General features: G+C 34.2%; 1 protein-coding gene across 1 annotated transcript; it reads left to right on the top strand.

Moving 5' to 3' along the window:
* The first annotated feature begins 14,673 nt into the window (after nt 1-14,673).
* Nucleotides 14,674-15,504, top strand: LOC120187420. The gene has a single exon (XM_039191138.1). It carries the CDS (start codon nt 14,674-14,676, stop codon nt 15,502-15,504), a length of 831 nt encoding a protein of 276 aa, XP_039047069.1.
* The last annotated feature ends 2,609 nt before the right edge of the window (nt 15,505-18,113 follow it).

Below are 18,113 nucleotides of genomic sequence, written 5' to 3'. Positions count from 1 at the left end.
CCCGTCCGGCGAGAGAATTTAGAGAGAGGCGAGAAAGAAATAAAATTCTCTCCCTTTTAGAGATAGAGTAAAAAAAAAAAGAAAAATGAGGAGAGGAGGCCATTAAAGACCGATTTTGAGGTATTTATATCATCCCCCATACGATGTCATTTTGAGAAAGGGGTTGTGTGTTTTAGGCGCGTGGGTAAATCATTCATACAACCCTTGTATTTTTTAACTTTCCATTTTGGCACTGAAATTAATTTCCAAGTATTTTAATTTAGATTTCAAATTTTACTTAGTTTCTATTTTAGTCACTAATTGTATTTATAGGTGTTTTGGGTAAATATTGGATTTAGTCATTTGATTTTGATGATTTCCATTTTGATCATGAAATTGATAATGTTAAATTATAATTCTAGCACCTATATTGCGTGTTATTTTTGTTTATGACCATTACTTTTTCTTATTTTACCGTTTAATCCTTAAGTTTAATTTTTAATAATACTATTGGTTTATTTACGTTTGAAGTGCCTAAAATATGAAATATTTGCATATGTGATCTTGATCTTTTGTTAGTTTTATAATTTAATCCCTAAAATTATTATATTTATTATTTTAATCTATTATTTATATATTTATAAATTATTGTAAATCAAAATATTTTCTTATATTATTTTATACGAGAAATTTAAAGAAACACCCCTTAACTAACAAGGAGTGTATTTCTAAGAATTGCTCAAATAAAATAATATATTTTATGTTTTAAAGCAATTTGTTTTATTTTTTGTTTCTAAAATTTAGGATAATACTATTTTGTATGAGGAATCCATAAAAATATCCCTTAACTGACAAGGAATGTATTTTCAAGGATTATTCTTACAAAATAATATCCTTTTTATTTTTTTAAAAATGATCATAATTTAAATGTTATTCAAATTTGCCAATTTCAATATTTAGATGACGTATAATCTCTTAGGTACCAATTTCGGGCGTTGTGGGTTACTAATCGTTTCCCACACGTAACCAACTCCCGAACCCTTTTTTAAAACGAATTTCTAGTTAAGCGCAGATCAAATCTTTTATCTTTTGAATTTATTTTTTCTTAAAATTATTTTAGAAGGTATTTTTAGGTATTCAACTTACCTAACCTAAAGGTCGATGGTGAGTCCGAGAATATTTATTTGTTCTTCATTTTAAAACCCCAATATTTTCTAAAATTAAGTTGGATCAACCCTGCTATAGCCCTAAAATGTTGTAAGGTCCGTTTCGACGACTTGACGACTCCGTTGGGGACTTTTTTTAGAGAGTCAAGCTGTAATCGATTATATGTAATCTTTTTAGTTAAAAAATAGCAAATAAGAATGATAATTAAATTTTTGTTTACATCACGTTGTATTTTTTTTATTAGCCATACTAATGTGATTAGTTTATGTGTTTCAGATTTCTAACTTTTTTTGGTTTGATTGTTCTGGGATCAAGGTAAAGGATTGTGAGTTTCACCTCACACACGCCATAACCGTTTGATATTTAGACCTTTCTAAATGTGCTCTGTCCCGTTAGGTAGGGGTGAACACTAAGCTTACGTGAGAAAAATTATTTTTCTTCGCATGGGATTTAGCAAGTAACCTCTGGGGTGTATATGCTTTGTGTTTACGAGTGAAACAATAAGTTTCCTCGCATGGACATAAGGAAATACATTCTCTGGAGTTGAACTCGATTCGTTTAAACCTATAATGGGTGACGATCGAGGGTCTGGCAGGCCTAAGGTGGCACCAGCAAAGGAGGGTATTACAAAGAAAAAGGTCCTCGAGTTTATGAGTTTCAATGATGACGACCCAAATGAGGGTCTGGAGCGAGGAGCAAAATCGGTTGCCGCGGCTAGAATGGCCGTTGTGGTCACACACACGCGTGATACGCATGAAAAGATCGGGCTCCTGGAGGACCTCATGAAAATTAACTTTAAATATGCCAAGGCAAGGGACATGCAACTCAACGCCTTCATCAAGGAGTTACTCCCAACCACAATGATCAGACTGTCAACCTTCCCCAGTATTATCCTCAACTACAATGCAAGTGGCAGCACATTCCATGCCTCGGCATCTTATGTCCCTCTAGACGTTCCACCAGAGGTGCCCGCCGATATGCCACCATTGGCAACCCATGTCCCACCCGTACCAGAAGAAAGCCACGGCGACACCGAGAAGTTCCTCAGTTCCTTATCCTTCTCTACCACAGAAAGCAACAATGATACTCCACCCCACTTCTCTACTGATGAAGATTTCACGCCAGCACCGAAGCAGCCTGAGTAGGATCATATTCCATCCCCAGTTCGATCAATACCACCAGCCCCAACAACAGCTCCTAGTCCACCACCAGTTTCAGTACAACCGACTCCAGCTACTGAGCAGTCCACTCCAGCTCGAGCTTCGACCAGCAAGAAGCGATACAAGAGAATGACGGGGCGTATACTTCAACCGTCTCCTTCTCATCCAGAAGTAGTAGACTTGGGATCCGAGAGCCCTTCCCCTCCCAAACGACACCGCACGAGGGCGTCCAGTCAAGCCACACCACCACAGTAAGTTTTTGTAGTTTTTGTTTTTTTCGTATTTGTATATAACAACATTTAGTGTAGTTTTCATGCATTGAGGATAATGTATCCCTCAAGTTTGGGGGATTTGTTGTCTATTCTGCCATACTTTGTTAAATAGTAATTGATGTTAATTGGTTGAAAATTTTAGTTGTCATGACATAAACATGTTAGGATTATTGTTAAGAATGAATTAGGGATGCCCAATGATGAATGTAAAATTTTACTACCTAGGCCAAAATTATTGTAAAGATTGTCTGAAGAAGAGAACCAACCCAATGCTTGATCCTTTGAAACTTATAAACACGATTGTAGGTTATCTTTTCTCTAGGTAATCTGTAAAATTTTTATGAAAGAACTTTCTAATTGTCGAGACTTCAAAAATATTATCAGGGTAAGGTAAAAACTCTCTAGTGTTTAAAAACTTGAAAACTCGAAACATACAAAGGGACACTCCTCTTTGCAAAGGCATGAATAATAAAAACTCCAAAATAAATCAAGAGTAGCCAAGGCATATGAGTGAATGAAATTATTCACAAGATGACTCTGCCCGACTAGGTTGGGGGTGGAAGGTATGCTCCCTTTCACCTAGAGTATGGAATGGTAGTTGTGATGAGCTGACTCCCCTATATAAAAAAAGTGTGAATAAAGAGAATAAAAGTTGATAAATAATTAGGAGTATAAACTAAGCCTGATGAATAATTTGTTACCTTGACAACCTAGAAGCGCTTACTTTAAGTTTTTTAATTACCTCTATGCATAGACTGGTTACAATCACGCACACACAATAGCAAAAGATCCTGACTATGGAAGGGCCTTGACTAATATGACCGTCAAACATGTTGAGGCCACATATTTTTACTGATGGATGAAATCTCAAACCTGATGATGTTCTTGATACTGCTTTGCCATGATAATTTTGATTTTATTCTAGCTATTATCCATTGCTTGAGGATTAGCAATAGCTTAAGTTTGGGGGTGTGATAACTCCGTAAAAAGACTTAAATTCTAGTCTTTTCACTTAAGTTATTGCTCGTCTAAACAAATTATGCACTACATTTTTAGTTCCATTTAGTTACATATAGGTTGTGGTGGATAGGTTTTCCTAGGCAAGATTTATTTGGCTTAACTGATGCTGCTGAGGAGAATGGGTTATTTGAGTTGTGTTTGTGCAGGAATTCTACAGAGGAAGAATATTTCAGTCATGACAATGAAAAGTTGAAAAGGCCAATGGAGCATATGAGAAAGTGAGGAGCAGATTTATCTCACCGAGGCAAGATTTATCTGAAGAAGTCTAAAGCAAATGTGGCAAAACCGCCTATGTCACATGCCAGCTGGATGACCTGCTTCACGTGTAAGCAAGCCTTGAATATCTTGACAACCGCCAGCAGCCTTTCCTTTTTAAGTTTGGGAAATTAATAACGGCTAATTAAGGAAACTCCAAAAAGCATGCAAAGCTCTAGGAGATTCTCCTTATAATTACTAGCCGTAGCCACAAAAAGAAAAGGGCAATGAAGAAAAAAGAAGGGCTTTACCTTAGGTGTGAGCAAGCAACTGCAGTGTTTTCCCTCCATCTACCCCCCAGTCTTCCTTGGTGTCCTCCCTAGCTAGATGATAGCAGAGTGGTGATCAGGCCTCGAGAGAGGGTGATCACAAAGACAGGCGTGGTGCTGATCAGGATTGTTGCGACAGAGCCCCTGATTTTGGGAGTCGTTCTTCCGTTATTCTTAAACTCTTATTTTATTTTGGGTTGTATTAAACGATTTAATCTTAGATGATTTTTGATAACACCATGAATGTTTTACTTGGTGTTAAACTTTATTTTGCCTGAACAATATTTTATATTTATGAATGATAAATTATGTTTGCATATGAGTGTTTTGCTAATAGTTTAAATATTTTTCCTTAACACTGTAAGAGCATCGAGAGATCACCTGGGGTTTCAGTAAAACATGTGTGGGCATTGTAAGAGCATCGAGAGATAGCCTTTTGTCTAGAAAGTGATTCTTGAATTTGAGAGAATTAAGAGAGATCAACGTGAGCAAAGGGATGAATCCGGGATAGTGAAGTTCTAACTTGTCTACCTTAGAGATAAGGAGTGAGTTTCAAACGACTAAAAGGGATAAAGGCTAAAGTAGGTTAAGACTACGTCTATAGTTAATGCCGAGAGGTATTGACATAGCAACCATTTAAGAATACCTAGTAATCCTGTCGGGCAATTTAGTGAGTCATAATAATTCATTCTGGGCTTAAAATAATTGTTTCCGAGACAATGGTTTAGCATCAGTGCTATGTGACACGTCTGAATATGTGAGGTTGTTTGCATTATATTTAATTCAATACTTGTTTTGTTTTGTTTTATCTATCAACATATTTTATTTGTCTCGACCACACTATCTGAAATCATTGAATCATTATTCTTAGCTCCTTAATATTAGTTCTTAGCTTTAATACTTAGTAGGATTAATTTATGGCATTAGTTCTAGTTGTGGTGAAAATATATTTCTAATACAATCCCTGTGGAGACGATACTCACTCACTACTATATTACTTGCATCGATTGTGTATACTTGCATAGATTAGCTTGCCTTAGCATATACATTCACAAGCGATCAAACATCCAGAATGAAGAAAATTTTCTAAAATATGAAGCTCATGAACGTCATTTAAAGATTGAAAATGATAAATTGAGTGGGGAGATAGAAATCACGCGTGATGATTTTCAAAGGATCATTATAGCCTTTAAAATGGTGGTATAGGAAATGCCCCGGAAGTGTGGACAACAGGGGTCACTAAACTGAAAAATAATGTTGAACACTGGAAAAACAACTGTAAGACACATAAAGGTCGATCCAAGAAGTTCTCTCATGATTTACATATTGCTGAAAAAAGGTGCAATACAACCACTAATGATCTATGAAGATTCCAAGTCAAAAACCAAATGTTGAATATGTCCATAACCAATATGAAAGTCTCATATCAGTGCCACGAGTGTGAAAATAATGCTTAACTAGAAGCCACTAGGGCCAAGAATAAGACATTGATGAAGATTGCAGATGATTATGAAGATCTTAGATGATTATGAAGATCTTGTACGAGGACTTCTTGACCACAAAGGCTTTCTTACGTGGGAGAATGAACAACTTTGTCAACAGCCTCAAGAATTGACATTTAAGATGGAGGAAAAAGATAAGATTATACAAGAAGCTACTACCCAAGCAAACAAATGTGGCTCATAAACTAGTTGATTTAGTTGGCTTTGTGAGAGAATTAAAGTAGATTGGTAATTCAACACCCGAGTATGAGGGGAAGTTAATTAGGCTTTTGAGAGGGATAGAGAAGTTAAGAGTTAAAACTATTCCTTATATGTAAAGTTTGTTTGATATACTAAAGCTTTTTTGTTCAATGAAAGTTATTTTAGGATGGTCACTCTTAGATGATACATTTTGTATACATGTATTTGTATCGCATATTTTACTTTCTCATTTCTATATTTTCGCATTCGAATGTGTATTTTTCATCTCTACATTCACATATATACGTCACAAGTTGTAAAATATACAATGCATCTTAATATGCATTAATCACTGATTTTGGTAGTACCTCGCGGAGAATCTTGTGACAGTTATATTGAAGGTAAATTAAAGCCACCCCTTTTGTACCTAAAGAATGTTTGAAAGCCATGTATATGAAGCTTGAGGCATACCACTAAGAACCATTGGGCATCAAAGAGCAAGTTGTAGAATCTGATCAATTCGGAGACATGGTTTTTTATTGTAATAACTCTGAAGATCTAGTCGAGCATCCATGTGTCTAACGAGTAATGAGGCATCCTAATTAGGAAAAGATCATTTCATTCATCATGAAGCTCTATTTCACTTATAGGGTCTCATTTGAGTTTATTTTTGTTCTTTCTTTCTTTCTTTCTTTATTTACCTAAATATTTACTAAAACTATTGGGTGATTGAACTTGTGCTACTTTTTAAGCTCATGAGCAATGAATCAAATTTTTATTCTTGAAGTTTTTTTAGTACCTAGTGAATTAAATATTCTTTTAATTTTTTCAAAAGTTATAGATCTTTGGAAAGTGGTAAAATTACACCTTTCATATCCCGTTTAAAGCCAAAAATACAATTACTCGATTTATATCAGACTCCAAAGTCATACCTTTAGCTTTTTTTCGAGACACCAAATTCATACTTTTACCTTCTCAGTTAGAGTCGATCTGTTTATAACACTACCTTTCTCCATGTATACGACTTCAAAGTCACATTTTTTTTATCTTTTCTGATACAAAACCTTTATTTTCTTTACACCAGTGAAATTGAAAAGCCTCAAAGTACAAAACTTTCATTTGTCTGTGAATCTTCCTGTAAGAAGAGACGAGATGGGGCATCATGGTTCAACTTGTTGAAGAAAAGCTCAAGTAATTGGGGCATGCTCGAGGTGAGAAGAAAAAAATAAAGGTAATGATTTAAATAATTATATCATGCATGAATATTAATCCTAAATATTCATCCCCCTAAAGATCTTCAATCCAATTTTATTAACAGAGGCAAGTCTCTATGAAATAAAGAGGCATAACAAGGAACCACAAGGTAGATCAAATGCAAAGTGCTCAGAGATCAAATCCAATTGAGAAAAATGAAAGAAGTTCCAAATACAAGAAGCAAAAGAAATTACCCAAAGCAATTGGAGTCATATAAAGAAAAAAAAAGAGAGAAAATGAATCATGTATTTCAAGATGGGTGACTCATTGAGCCTCAAGCCACAAAGGTTGATCAAGTGCAATCATTTCAAAGATTCAGATTAGACAAAAAGAACGAGAAATGCTAAAGATATTACAAAATGGAGATGAACACTAGGGTGAAAACCCAAAAATTGGTAGTCTAGAGGGATCCAGAAAAAGAAAATAAAGATAAAAGAAAAGTAACAAGCATATCCAAGCCAAGCAAAGAAGATTGAAGGCATCAAAACGAATGGACCCTTGGTTCAATTACCCTTAAATATTCTTTTTGGGCTTATTTATCCATTTCTTTTGTAACCATGAGCTCTGGCCTAAATTACGTACCTGAAAAGTCTATTCTAATCATACATGGTTTTCTAAGTGAAAGAGAATATCTTCATATTTCATTCCGCTTCTCAATATTATTTTTTATTTGCAAAAATTGGTTTTTCTAAAATATGCATAATAGGAAAAATAATAAAGGGGGTTCAAGACATAAAATTTTGAATAACGTCTTGAAGGAAAAGGAGGATTTGAGTTGAAAACCTGAAAGGACAGTTCAAATATTAAATTATACAACAACGACATAAGATACATTCTTACAAAGCTCTTGATGATGTACCTCACATCTCAAATGTGTCCCTGAGAGTTTGAAACCAATGAGTATCTCCAGAAGATGAGCATAACAACTAATTCTTCAAGTCAATGGATTCTCAAAGAGACATATATGATGTAATAAAAGGCCAATCTGAGAGACCTTGTCTTTTCAGAATCAACCTACATCTTAAATTTGTCAGTAATTTTGACACTTGCCAATGGGCTATGATTTTTTGAAAGATTAAAAGAGTAGCTGACTTGTTTAATATTTAATAAAATCTTGTTTTATGATTTGTCTCAATTGTGAAAACTAGAAAAGGGCAATAGTTTTCAAAAAATTATTAAACATTTTTCAAAATTCTTTTAATTGATATTTTTATTTTTATTTTTGAAATAAAAGAAAAGAGAAAAACATTTTCAAACAGATAATCTTAAATGCGAAAGGTCCTTGAAGCATATGATACTCATTTTGCCTCTATTGGAGAAAATAATAAGTGATGTCAGAATAGTGAAACATTCCACAATCTTTAAAGCAAGTAGTCCAAAAGGATAAAACTTGTAACACTTTCTTGTGATGTTGTCGGTAACCCGTCGAGAAGCGAATGATTACCCTATTTGGAAGGAACACATATATTAGCTCATATAAAAAAATAAAAGACATTTTTTAGAAAGATTGATCTCTTCTTAAGTGTCCATGGCAACATGAAGAGAAGCCCTCACGCTATTTAACAACATTATTATTTAGTGACACTAGAATGAGACCATTCATGATTAAGATATTTGGGCAGGAAGAGAACCATCAGTACTCATATTGGGACATCTTTTAAAGGTATGTATCATCCATAAGAATTAATGTTAGGGCACTTTTGAAGGCCCGTATCAACTAGAAGTATTAATGTTGGGGCATTTTTGAACGTCTGTATCATTCAGAAGTATTAATGTTGGGGAACATTTGAAGATCCATATCATCCATAAGTTTTAATGTTGGGCATTTTGAAGATTCATATCAGCATGAAATAATAAATGTTGGGACATTTTTTATTATGGCCCATATAATTTGGGAATACAAGATCATTGATTTGAGCAAATAAATATTTACTATGACATAAGGGTGTGAAAAATGAAAATGGTGAAACAGGGACAGTGGAGCCTACCATATATGACCGTTTTGTCCATAATACGTTGCATTCTTCTAGTAATTTCATATGCATTAATGTTGGCGAGCCGAAGCGTCCCACTTATATTCCCACTGAGTTTTGATGTCCTTGTAATACTATACATAAGCTCTGAATACTATGCAAAAAACTACCCTTGATGAAAAATCTAGGCAGAAGCTACAAAAAATGATGAATGTGTTACAAACCAGTAACTATGATGCTGAACCAATGTTGCGAACATATGGTGTTTTCCATTTTTTTACTCAAGATGATGGTTGTCTTCTAACACCTCAAGGTTAAAAGTGAGGAATAGTGAAAATTTCTTTAAATTGGACGATGAAATTTCAATAGCAAGAAACTAGTGGAGCCAACTAAGATTGAACGGTGGTCTATTGTTAAACTTCTCAGCACGATGTGATAAAAATAGCCTTGTTAAAGATCTAATTAGATGAGGACACATGATAAGAATTAGGATAGACCCTCCCTTTGAAAGTTTCAATAGTCAAATTAGAACTGATGATTCTCTCCCATTGATCTTTGTCGAGATTGGCATAATCACATACACAGTCTCCAAAAATGATAGATCTTCCTTTTAAAGATAAAAAATATACTGGATTTCTACACAAGTTCAGGCAAAGAAAACCAATCTTCTCAGAGGAAAAATTTTTTGGGGGCAAGAAGAAGTTGACATAACTCAAGAATTGCAAGAGTGCACGTTGATGCAAACAAAATGTGAATATGACTTGATCAAGAAGAGAATGAAGATCGCTCTTGCAGCCGTCTCCACCACAGATCAATAAAACATGCATTCATACATGATACATGAATTTGTATCATTACATCTTACATCATTTCATACATGCATGATAAATTTTGATCTTCCTAATGATAATTTATTTTGAGAAATTTGTGTCTCTCTTAAGATAGTTTCCCTAACAACATTAATCGTGGTTTTCTTAAAACATGTCTCCTAAGAAACTCAATCTTGTCTTACTAAAATTCATTTTCCCTGGAAGCTTTAACTTGACTTCCTCATGAAGAGAAGTCAATCTTTGTTATTATTGACTCTCTTGCGAAGAGGTGTCAATCATTGATTTCTTCATGAAGAGAAATCAAACTTTGATATTCCTGACTCCTTCACGAAGATGAGTCAATCCTTGATTTCCTCATGAAGAGAAGTCAATCTTTGTTATTCATAAATCCCTCGTGAAGAGGAGTCAATCCTTGACTTTCTCGTAAAAAGAATTCAATCTTTGTTATTCCTGACTCCTTCAAGAAGAGGTGTCAATCATTGATTTCCTCGTGAAGAGAATTCAATCTTTTTTATTCCTAACTCCCTCACGAAGAGGAGTCAATCCTTGACTTTCTTGTAAAAAGAAGTCAATCTTTGTTTTTCCTGACTCCCTCGCGTAGAGGAGTCAATCCTTGACTTATTCGTGAAGAGAAGTCTATCTTTGTTATTCCCAACTTCCTCTCGAAGAGGAGTCAATCCTTGACTTCCTCGTAAAAAGAAGTCAATCTTTTTTATTCTTGACTCCCTTACGAAAAGTAGTTAATCCTTAACTTTCTCGTGAAGAGAAGTCAATCCTTATTATTATTGACTTCCTTGTAAAGAGGAGTCAATCCTTGACTTCCTCGTGAAGAGAAGTCAATCTTTCATATTTGGTCTTCCTGAAGAGCAGCGAAGCAAATCAACCTCGAGTTTGATCTCCCCTAAAGAATAGTGAAGCATATTCTTCTTTTTTCAGATTTGGTCTTCCTGAAGAGCAGCGAAGCAAATCAACCTCGAGTCTGATCTCCTCTAAAGAGTAGTGGAGTATATTCTTCTTTTTTAAGATTTAGTCTTACTGAATGAAAACAAAGAAAATCAACCTCGAATCTGATCTCCCCTAAAGAGTAGTGGAGCAGATTCTTCTTCTTTCAAATTTGGTCTTCCTGATGAGCAATGAAGCAAATCAACCTCGAGTGTGATCTTCCCTAAAGTGTAGTAGAGCAGACCCGTCTTCCCTTAAATATGATCTCTCATAAAGAGTAGCAGAGCAGATCTTCATCTTCTAGATTTGATCTTCCTAAAGAACAATGAAGCAAATCATGTTCGATTCAATCTTCCCTGAAAAGCACTGAAGTGGATCAAAACTTTTGTTTAGTCTGATCTCCCCTAAATAAGAATGGAGCATACCAGTCTTCCAAAATTGATATGACTACCCGAAAAAGTTGAACATATCAAGTCTGATATACCCTGAAATTACAGTGGAGCAGATTTCCCATTAAAGCATAAGTCACCTCTGGATGAAAACATGTGTCTTTAATCTTTGTCTTATTTTCGTTATACGATAATGGACAAAGAGGGGCAACTTTTGACATTTATTTTCATCCTAGAGTTCCCTATTATTTAATTTAATTTTTTGTTTTATTATAGTCATATATTTAATAATTTGTAAATATATATATAGTATAGTTTTGAAAATAATTTGGAAAAATAAATATATATATAATATAGTTTTGAAAATTATATATATAATAGAGTTTGCAAATAATTTTGGAATATATATATATATATATAATATTTTTCAAAATAAATATATTTTTAAAACACATATATATTGTAGTTTGAAAATAAATATATAATTAAATATATATATATATATATATATATATATATATATATATATATATATATATATATATAATATAATATATGATTTTTGAAAGTTTATAAATTATTATTCTTATTATTATTATTATTTATTGTAGGGTCGGGTGCAGTTCGAGTCGTCCAAGACCAAGTCCAGTTCGGGTCGTCCAAGTCTAAATTTAGAGACCTGGTCAACATCCAAGTCCAGTTGGGCTCACAAGCCTGACCCAACAGATGAGCCTGTTCAAGGCCCAAGAAGTAACATAGTATATCAGACCCGCATACAATATAACAACTAGGGTTTACCACCCTTAACAAGCCAACGTCGCCAAATGAAGGCCGTTGGATCTGTGGCCAATCCAACGGCCCAGATGAGATCAAAGTAGGGTTTTTACCCTAGTATCTTTAAAGCCACCGCCGCATCGGCTAAATCCAGAAAAATCTGGGGCATTAAATGCCCCATCTACCTAAAATAGGCACCGCCCCTAAGACGGCCACCGCCATAGCCCCGGTCCGAAGGGAGAGCCGAGGGTCCTATCAAAGGAACCCAAACCTGTAACAACAACAAAAGGAAAAACATACCAAAAAGAAACCATTCGAGCAAAAACAGTCAACCAAAACACACAACAACTATTTGAGAACCACAACAAAAATAGAGAGAGAGAAATGAGGATATTACCCTTCGAAGTCACGCAGTTTACCGCCGGAGGAGAAACCATCGAAAACCAAAGGTAATCCCTTGGTTTTTCTTAGATCTGTGACGGTGGGAAAGCTTTTAGGACGAGGGAAGGTCGAATTCGGGTTTAAGGTGTGGAGATATACATTTTTGGCTAAATTTCTAGGTTGTCAACCGACGAATGGTGACCGGAGGCTGCCGGCCTCCCCTCCGGTGAGACAATTTAGAGAGAGGCGAGAGAGAAATAAAATTCTCTCTCTTTTAGAGAGAGTAAAAAAAGAAAAATTAAGAGAGTATGCAATTAAAGGATGGTTATGGGGTATTTATACCCTCCCATATACGACGACATTTTAGGGAAGGGGCTACGCATTTTGGGTGCATGGATAAATCATTCCTGTAGCCCCTTTATTTTGCAACTTTCCATTTTGGTCACTAAAATTAATTTCCAAGTATTTTAATTTGGATTTCAAATTTTACTTTGTGTTTATTTTAGTCACTGATCGTATTTATAGGTATTTTGGGTAAATATCTGATTTAGTCCTTAGATTTTGATGATTTCCATTTTGTTCATGAAATTGATAATGGCTAAATTACAATTTTGGTACCTATATTGCATGTTATTTTTGTTTATAACCATTACTTTTGCTTATTTTATAGTTTAATCCTTAAGTTTACTTTTTAATAATACTATTGGTTTATTTACGTTTGAAGTACGTAAAATATAAAATATTTGCATATGTGATCTTGGTCTTTTTTTAGTTTTATAATTTAATCCCTAAAATGATTATATTTATTATTTTAATCCTTTATTTACATATTTATAAATTATTGCAAATCAAAATATTTTCTTATATTATTTTATACGAAAAATTTAAAGAAACACCCATTAACTAACAAAGACTGTGTTTCTAAGGATTGTTCGAATAAAATAATATCTTTTTATGTTTTAAAGGAATTTGTTTTATTTTTTTGTATCTAAAATTTAGGATAATATTATTTTGTACGAGGAATCCATAAAAATACCCCCTAACTGACTAGGAAGGTATTTTCGAGGATTATTCGTACAAAATAATATTCTTTTTTATTTTTCTAAAAATATCATAATTTAAATGTTATTCAAATTTGTCAATTTCAATATTTAGATGATGTATAATCGCTTAGGTATCGATTTCGGGCGTTGTGGGGCTAGTAATCCTTTCCCACAGGTAACTGACTCCCAAACCCTTTTTCAAAACGAATTTTTGGTTAAGCGTGAATCAAATTTTTTATCTTTTGTTTCTTAAAATTAATTTAAAATATATTTTTAGGTATTCCACTTACCTAACCAAATGGTCGATGTCGACTCCGAAAATATTTATTTGTTCTTCATTTTAAAACCCCAACATTTTCTAAAATTAAATTGGATCGTGCTATAGCCCTAAAACGTTGTAAGGACCGTTTCAACAGTTATCATTAATAATTTAAAATTATATTTCTCACACGAAATTTTAGATGTAAATACGTAAATGAACGAAAATAAAAGTGATATTAAAAATAATTGAAGGTTGGTTAATGAACCTTGGACGAATTGCAAAATGAAAGTGGGCCAAGTGAACTTTGCATCAATCCAATAATAAAAAAACATGAAGAAGCATTAAGAAGTTAGTGTGTGTCAGTTAGCATTTAGCATGGGAAAAAAGTCTGTACTAAAAGAAAGACGATGAAGGAAAAAAATCCAGGATAAGAAAAAAGTTGACAAAAACATATGACAGATTGATCGACTTGAACCTTATAGTGATTCAAAAGACTTCTGTTTCCATGTGGAAATTCAAAGACACAAATGGAACTCCACTAAGTGCTACAGTTTGTTGAGGTGGATGTGTTCAGGTTGAAATTTCAATTTTTTTCAGTTAGTTATTTTATTTTTTGTGCCAATCTTGAATTTCTCATGTCTATCTTGAAATCTTAGTTTTCTTTGATTAATTATTTATTTTACGAAATCTTAGTTTTTTTTATTAATTATTTATTTTACGAATGATATTCACCTAAAATTTTTATTTGAACATTTTTTATTTAAAAAATTTATGTTATTAATTTATACGTACCACCCTAAAATATATTTTTCGATCGGCTGGGAGTCCACTACAGCATGAACAATCCGACTGTGTAAAATAAAATCAAAGCTAGAAAAGATATTTACCATCTTAATTTGTTTAAGAGTTTACTGTTGCGTTCACTTCCTTATAAGTTTTTCACGCGCTTCATTTTGATATTTTATGAGTTTTCTGTTTTTTCCAATCATTTGGAGTTCAATGGTTTTTCATGATGATGAAAATGAGCCATGAAAGAGGCAAAGCTGTGGAAGTGTACAACGATAATGTTGGCCGCTTCCATGATTATTACAGAACATCGTCGGATGTTCGATGTAAGAAACATCCACAACAATCTCCGTTCGGTGTATGCGCGTATTGTCTCGAGGCTCGTTTGCTCAACTTGGTTTGCTCGGATTGTGGCGTTCAGCGCTTCTTAACTTGTTCTTGCTCGGAAATCGCCCCCGATCATCGAAGTTCATACAGTGTTGGTGGCTGTGTCTCGTTCTTGATAGAGAATGAAAACAAGGAACAAGTTGGGAAATCTGAAGAGGTCTTTTTAATCAATAGAAGCAATAGTAGCTGCGTTGAGATGAAGAAAAAGAATGGGTTCTCGAGGATTATAAGATTGTTCAAGAAGAAAAGTGAGAAAGATTGTAATAATTGTGGTGGTGTTGATGAGAAAAGTGATGATTTGTGGGTTGTTAATTGCACCGGAGTCTCGAGGTCAAGGTCTCTTTGTAGCTTCAAGGGCGGTGGACTTTTCGAATCAGAAGATGGTACCGATTTGATGAATTTTTCCGGTGCTAGGAGTTCCGTTTCGGCTGCTCGGAGCTCTGGTTTCAATGGTGGTTCGGGTGGTGACGGTGGTTTTAATGGTGCAAACAGGCTGAGTAATTTTAGCAGAGGAGACTATGCTTCCAGTTTTATTGATTTACATGTTGATTTTGAAGCAGAGTCTAAAGGATATATCCCTGCAAGTTCATGCCTATTAACAACGGATAAAAGAGGAGACAGAAAGAGCAGAAAAAGTTTCAAAGGATGGCAATGGATTTTTAAAGCACGAGAAAAATGAAAATCTTACTTATTAATCAATGAGGGTGAAATTAATAGCCCCAATCTTTAAAATATTTCAATCTGTGTGTCTTTTGTTTGTGTTTTTGACATAGCAATGTACTATTAATTATTGGTAGATAGCCTATATATTAAATAAAAAGCAAAATGATACTGTTAATTAGATTCTTTTCTTTTCCAGGTAGTTGGATGTAGAGATTAGAAAAGGGCATCTTTCGATTCCCACTCCAAATCTGTCAATAAGATATTTAAAATTTGAAGATCCATATAATCATTTTTAAAAGATGTAATCTAATACGTTCAAGTTTAAGAAAAGTGTTGTAGCAGTGAGAGTGAGGTGAAGAGTCGGACAATGTTGATGGTGGCCTGAAAATGCAAGTGACATCTCTGTCCTCAAAAGAAAGATAAATTAGTGAATTTGTGGAAAATCCTTAATATGGATAGATAAGGTAGTGGACGTAGACTTCTGTTGAGAAAGTCGAACCACTCTAAATCGCTGTCCAAATATTTTTAATTTTCTGCAAAAGCTTCCACCGAAATTTTTATTGCCAATTCACCCCCCTCTTGGCATATTCCGTCGATCGATTAACTCAACAATTGGTATCAGAGATTTACTCATTTGAAGGTTTAATCGCCTCTTGAGTAGATCTGGGAAGAGTTACGTCGATAATCAAGTCATCAATGACCTCCACTTCAAACTCCGTCTTCGATCTTGATTCATTGCCTATTAACAAGCCTCCTTTCTTCAATGGAGCTAATTATGCTTATTGGAAGAATAGGATGATGTATTTCATTTAAGCAAGTGACATGAGAGCATGGAATATTATAGAAGAAGGATACATCAAACCTTCCACTCATCCAAGATTGTGGAGTGAAGGAGAGACAAGAATGTTCCAGCACAACTCCAAAGCTATCCATATTATTTTTTGTGCTCTTGGACCGAATGAATACAGGAGAGTTTCATCTTGTACAACCGCCAAGGAGATATGGGATAAACTACAAGTCACTCAAGAAGGCACAAACGAGGTAAAAGAATCTAAAATTAGTCTTCTAACTCATAGCTATGAAAATTTCAGGATGAAACCGGGTGAAGATATCAAAGCTATGATAGATAGATTCTCCACGATTGTCAATAGTCTCAAATCATATGGAGAACTTATTCCAAATGACAAGCTTGTGAGGAAGTTAGTTTACTCTCTTCCAAAAACTTGGCAATCAAAGAAGACGACAATTATCGAGGTTAAGAACTTAAAATCCTTGACCCTTGATGAGCTTATTGGCTCTCTTCTCACGCATGAAATGATGCTTGAAGAAGAGTAAGACCTCGAGAAAAGAGACAAGCCAAAGAAGGAGATGGAAAAGAAGAAAAACATTGGAGTTGCTTTCAAATCAATAAAAGATGAGAGTGATTCGGATGAAGATGAGGATGACAAGGAAATGACATTGTTTTCCAAATGGTTCAGAAAATTGATGAGGACAAACCGAGGAAGAAAATTCAAACAAAATGAAAGCTTCAAGAATGAACCAAAAGAAAAGGACCCGATCATTTGCTATGAATGCAAAAAGTCGGGGCATGTCAAATATGATTGCCTATAATTGAAGAAAAGGGTCAATCAAAGAATAAGCACAAGGCTCACGTGGCTACATGGAGCGATGAAGAAGGTTCCGATGAAGAGGAACAAGAAGTAGCAAACTTGTTCTTGAAGACATTTGGGGAGGATTCTCAGGTAACCTCTAACTCATTTAATTTTGAAGATTATTCGTTTGATGAGCTATTAAATGAATATATTGGGTTGGCTTCGGATTATGAGAAATTATTTCTAAAATATAAAAATTATATTTCAAAATTGAAAAATGAAAATAATCTTATATCCAAGACCAATAATGATCTTGAAAGTAAAATCAAAGATTTGCAAATCAATAGAAGAGTTTGAAAAGAAAAACTCTGATTTGCAAAATTTACTTTCAAAGGTCAATGATGATCATCAAAAGAAAATTGATTATCTTAAAGCTTCTTTCAATAAGGTTGATTCAAAACGTTTTGAAAAAGGAGAAAGTTCAAAAACGACTTTGTTAAAAAAAGTTTTAAAAACTACAATCATAAAGGTCCCCAAAGAACATCTAATAGAAAAATCGTTTGAAGTATATGGGTTCCTAAAGAACTCATTACTATTAAAGATAAGAAAATCCTACACAAATGGATACCCAAGGGGACTAGGATTTTGGAAACTAATGAATATGGACCCAAAAGAACTTGGTTACCAAAAATAAAAAATTAATCTATGTTTATAGGAAAATGAGCATTGCTACAAGGCACAGGAAACAAATTCAAACTCATGGTACCTTGATAGTGGATGCTCAAGACACATGACCGGAGATAAAAGCCGATTCATAGAGCTTAACGCCAAAAATGGAGGAGAGGTGACTTTTGGTGATAACTCAAAAGGTCACATTGAAGGTATAGGCACTATAGGTAATATCTCTTCCATACAAATTAAGAATGTTTTATATGTGAATGGATTAAAGCATAATCTATTGAGTATTAGTCAATTGTGCGATAAGGGATTCTGTTTGAAACTAATGGTTGTAAAGTCATTGACATTGCATCTA

This window comes from Hibiscus syriacus, unplaced genomic scaffold, assembly GCF_006381635.1.
Source record: "Hibiscus syriacus cultivar Baekdansim isolate YM2019G1 unplaced genomic scaffold, ASM638163v2 tig00113725_pilon, whole genome shotgun sequence".
NCBI lineage: Eukaryota > Viridiplantae > Streptophyta > Magnoliopsida > Malvales > Malvaceae > Hibiscus > Hibiscus syriacus.
This window is presented reverse-complemented; position numbering and strand designations above follow the sequence as displayed.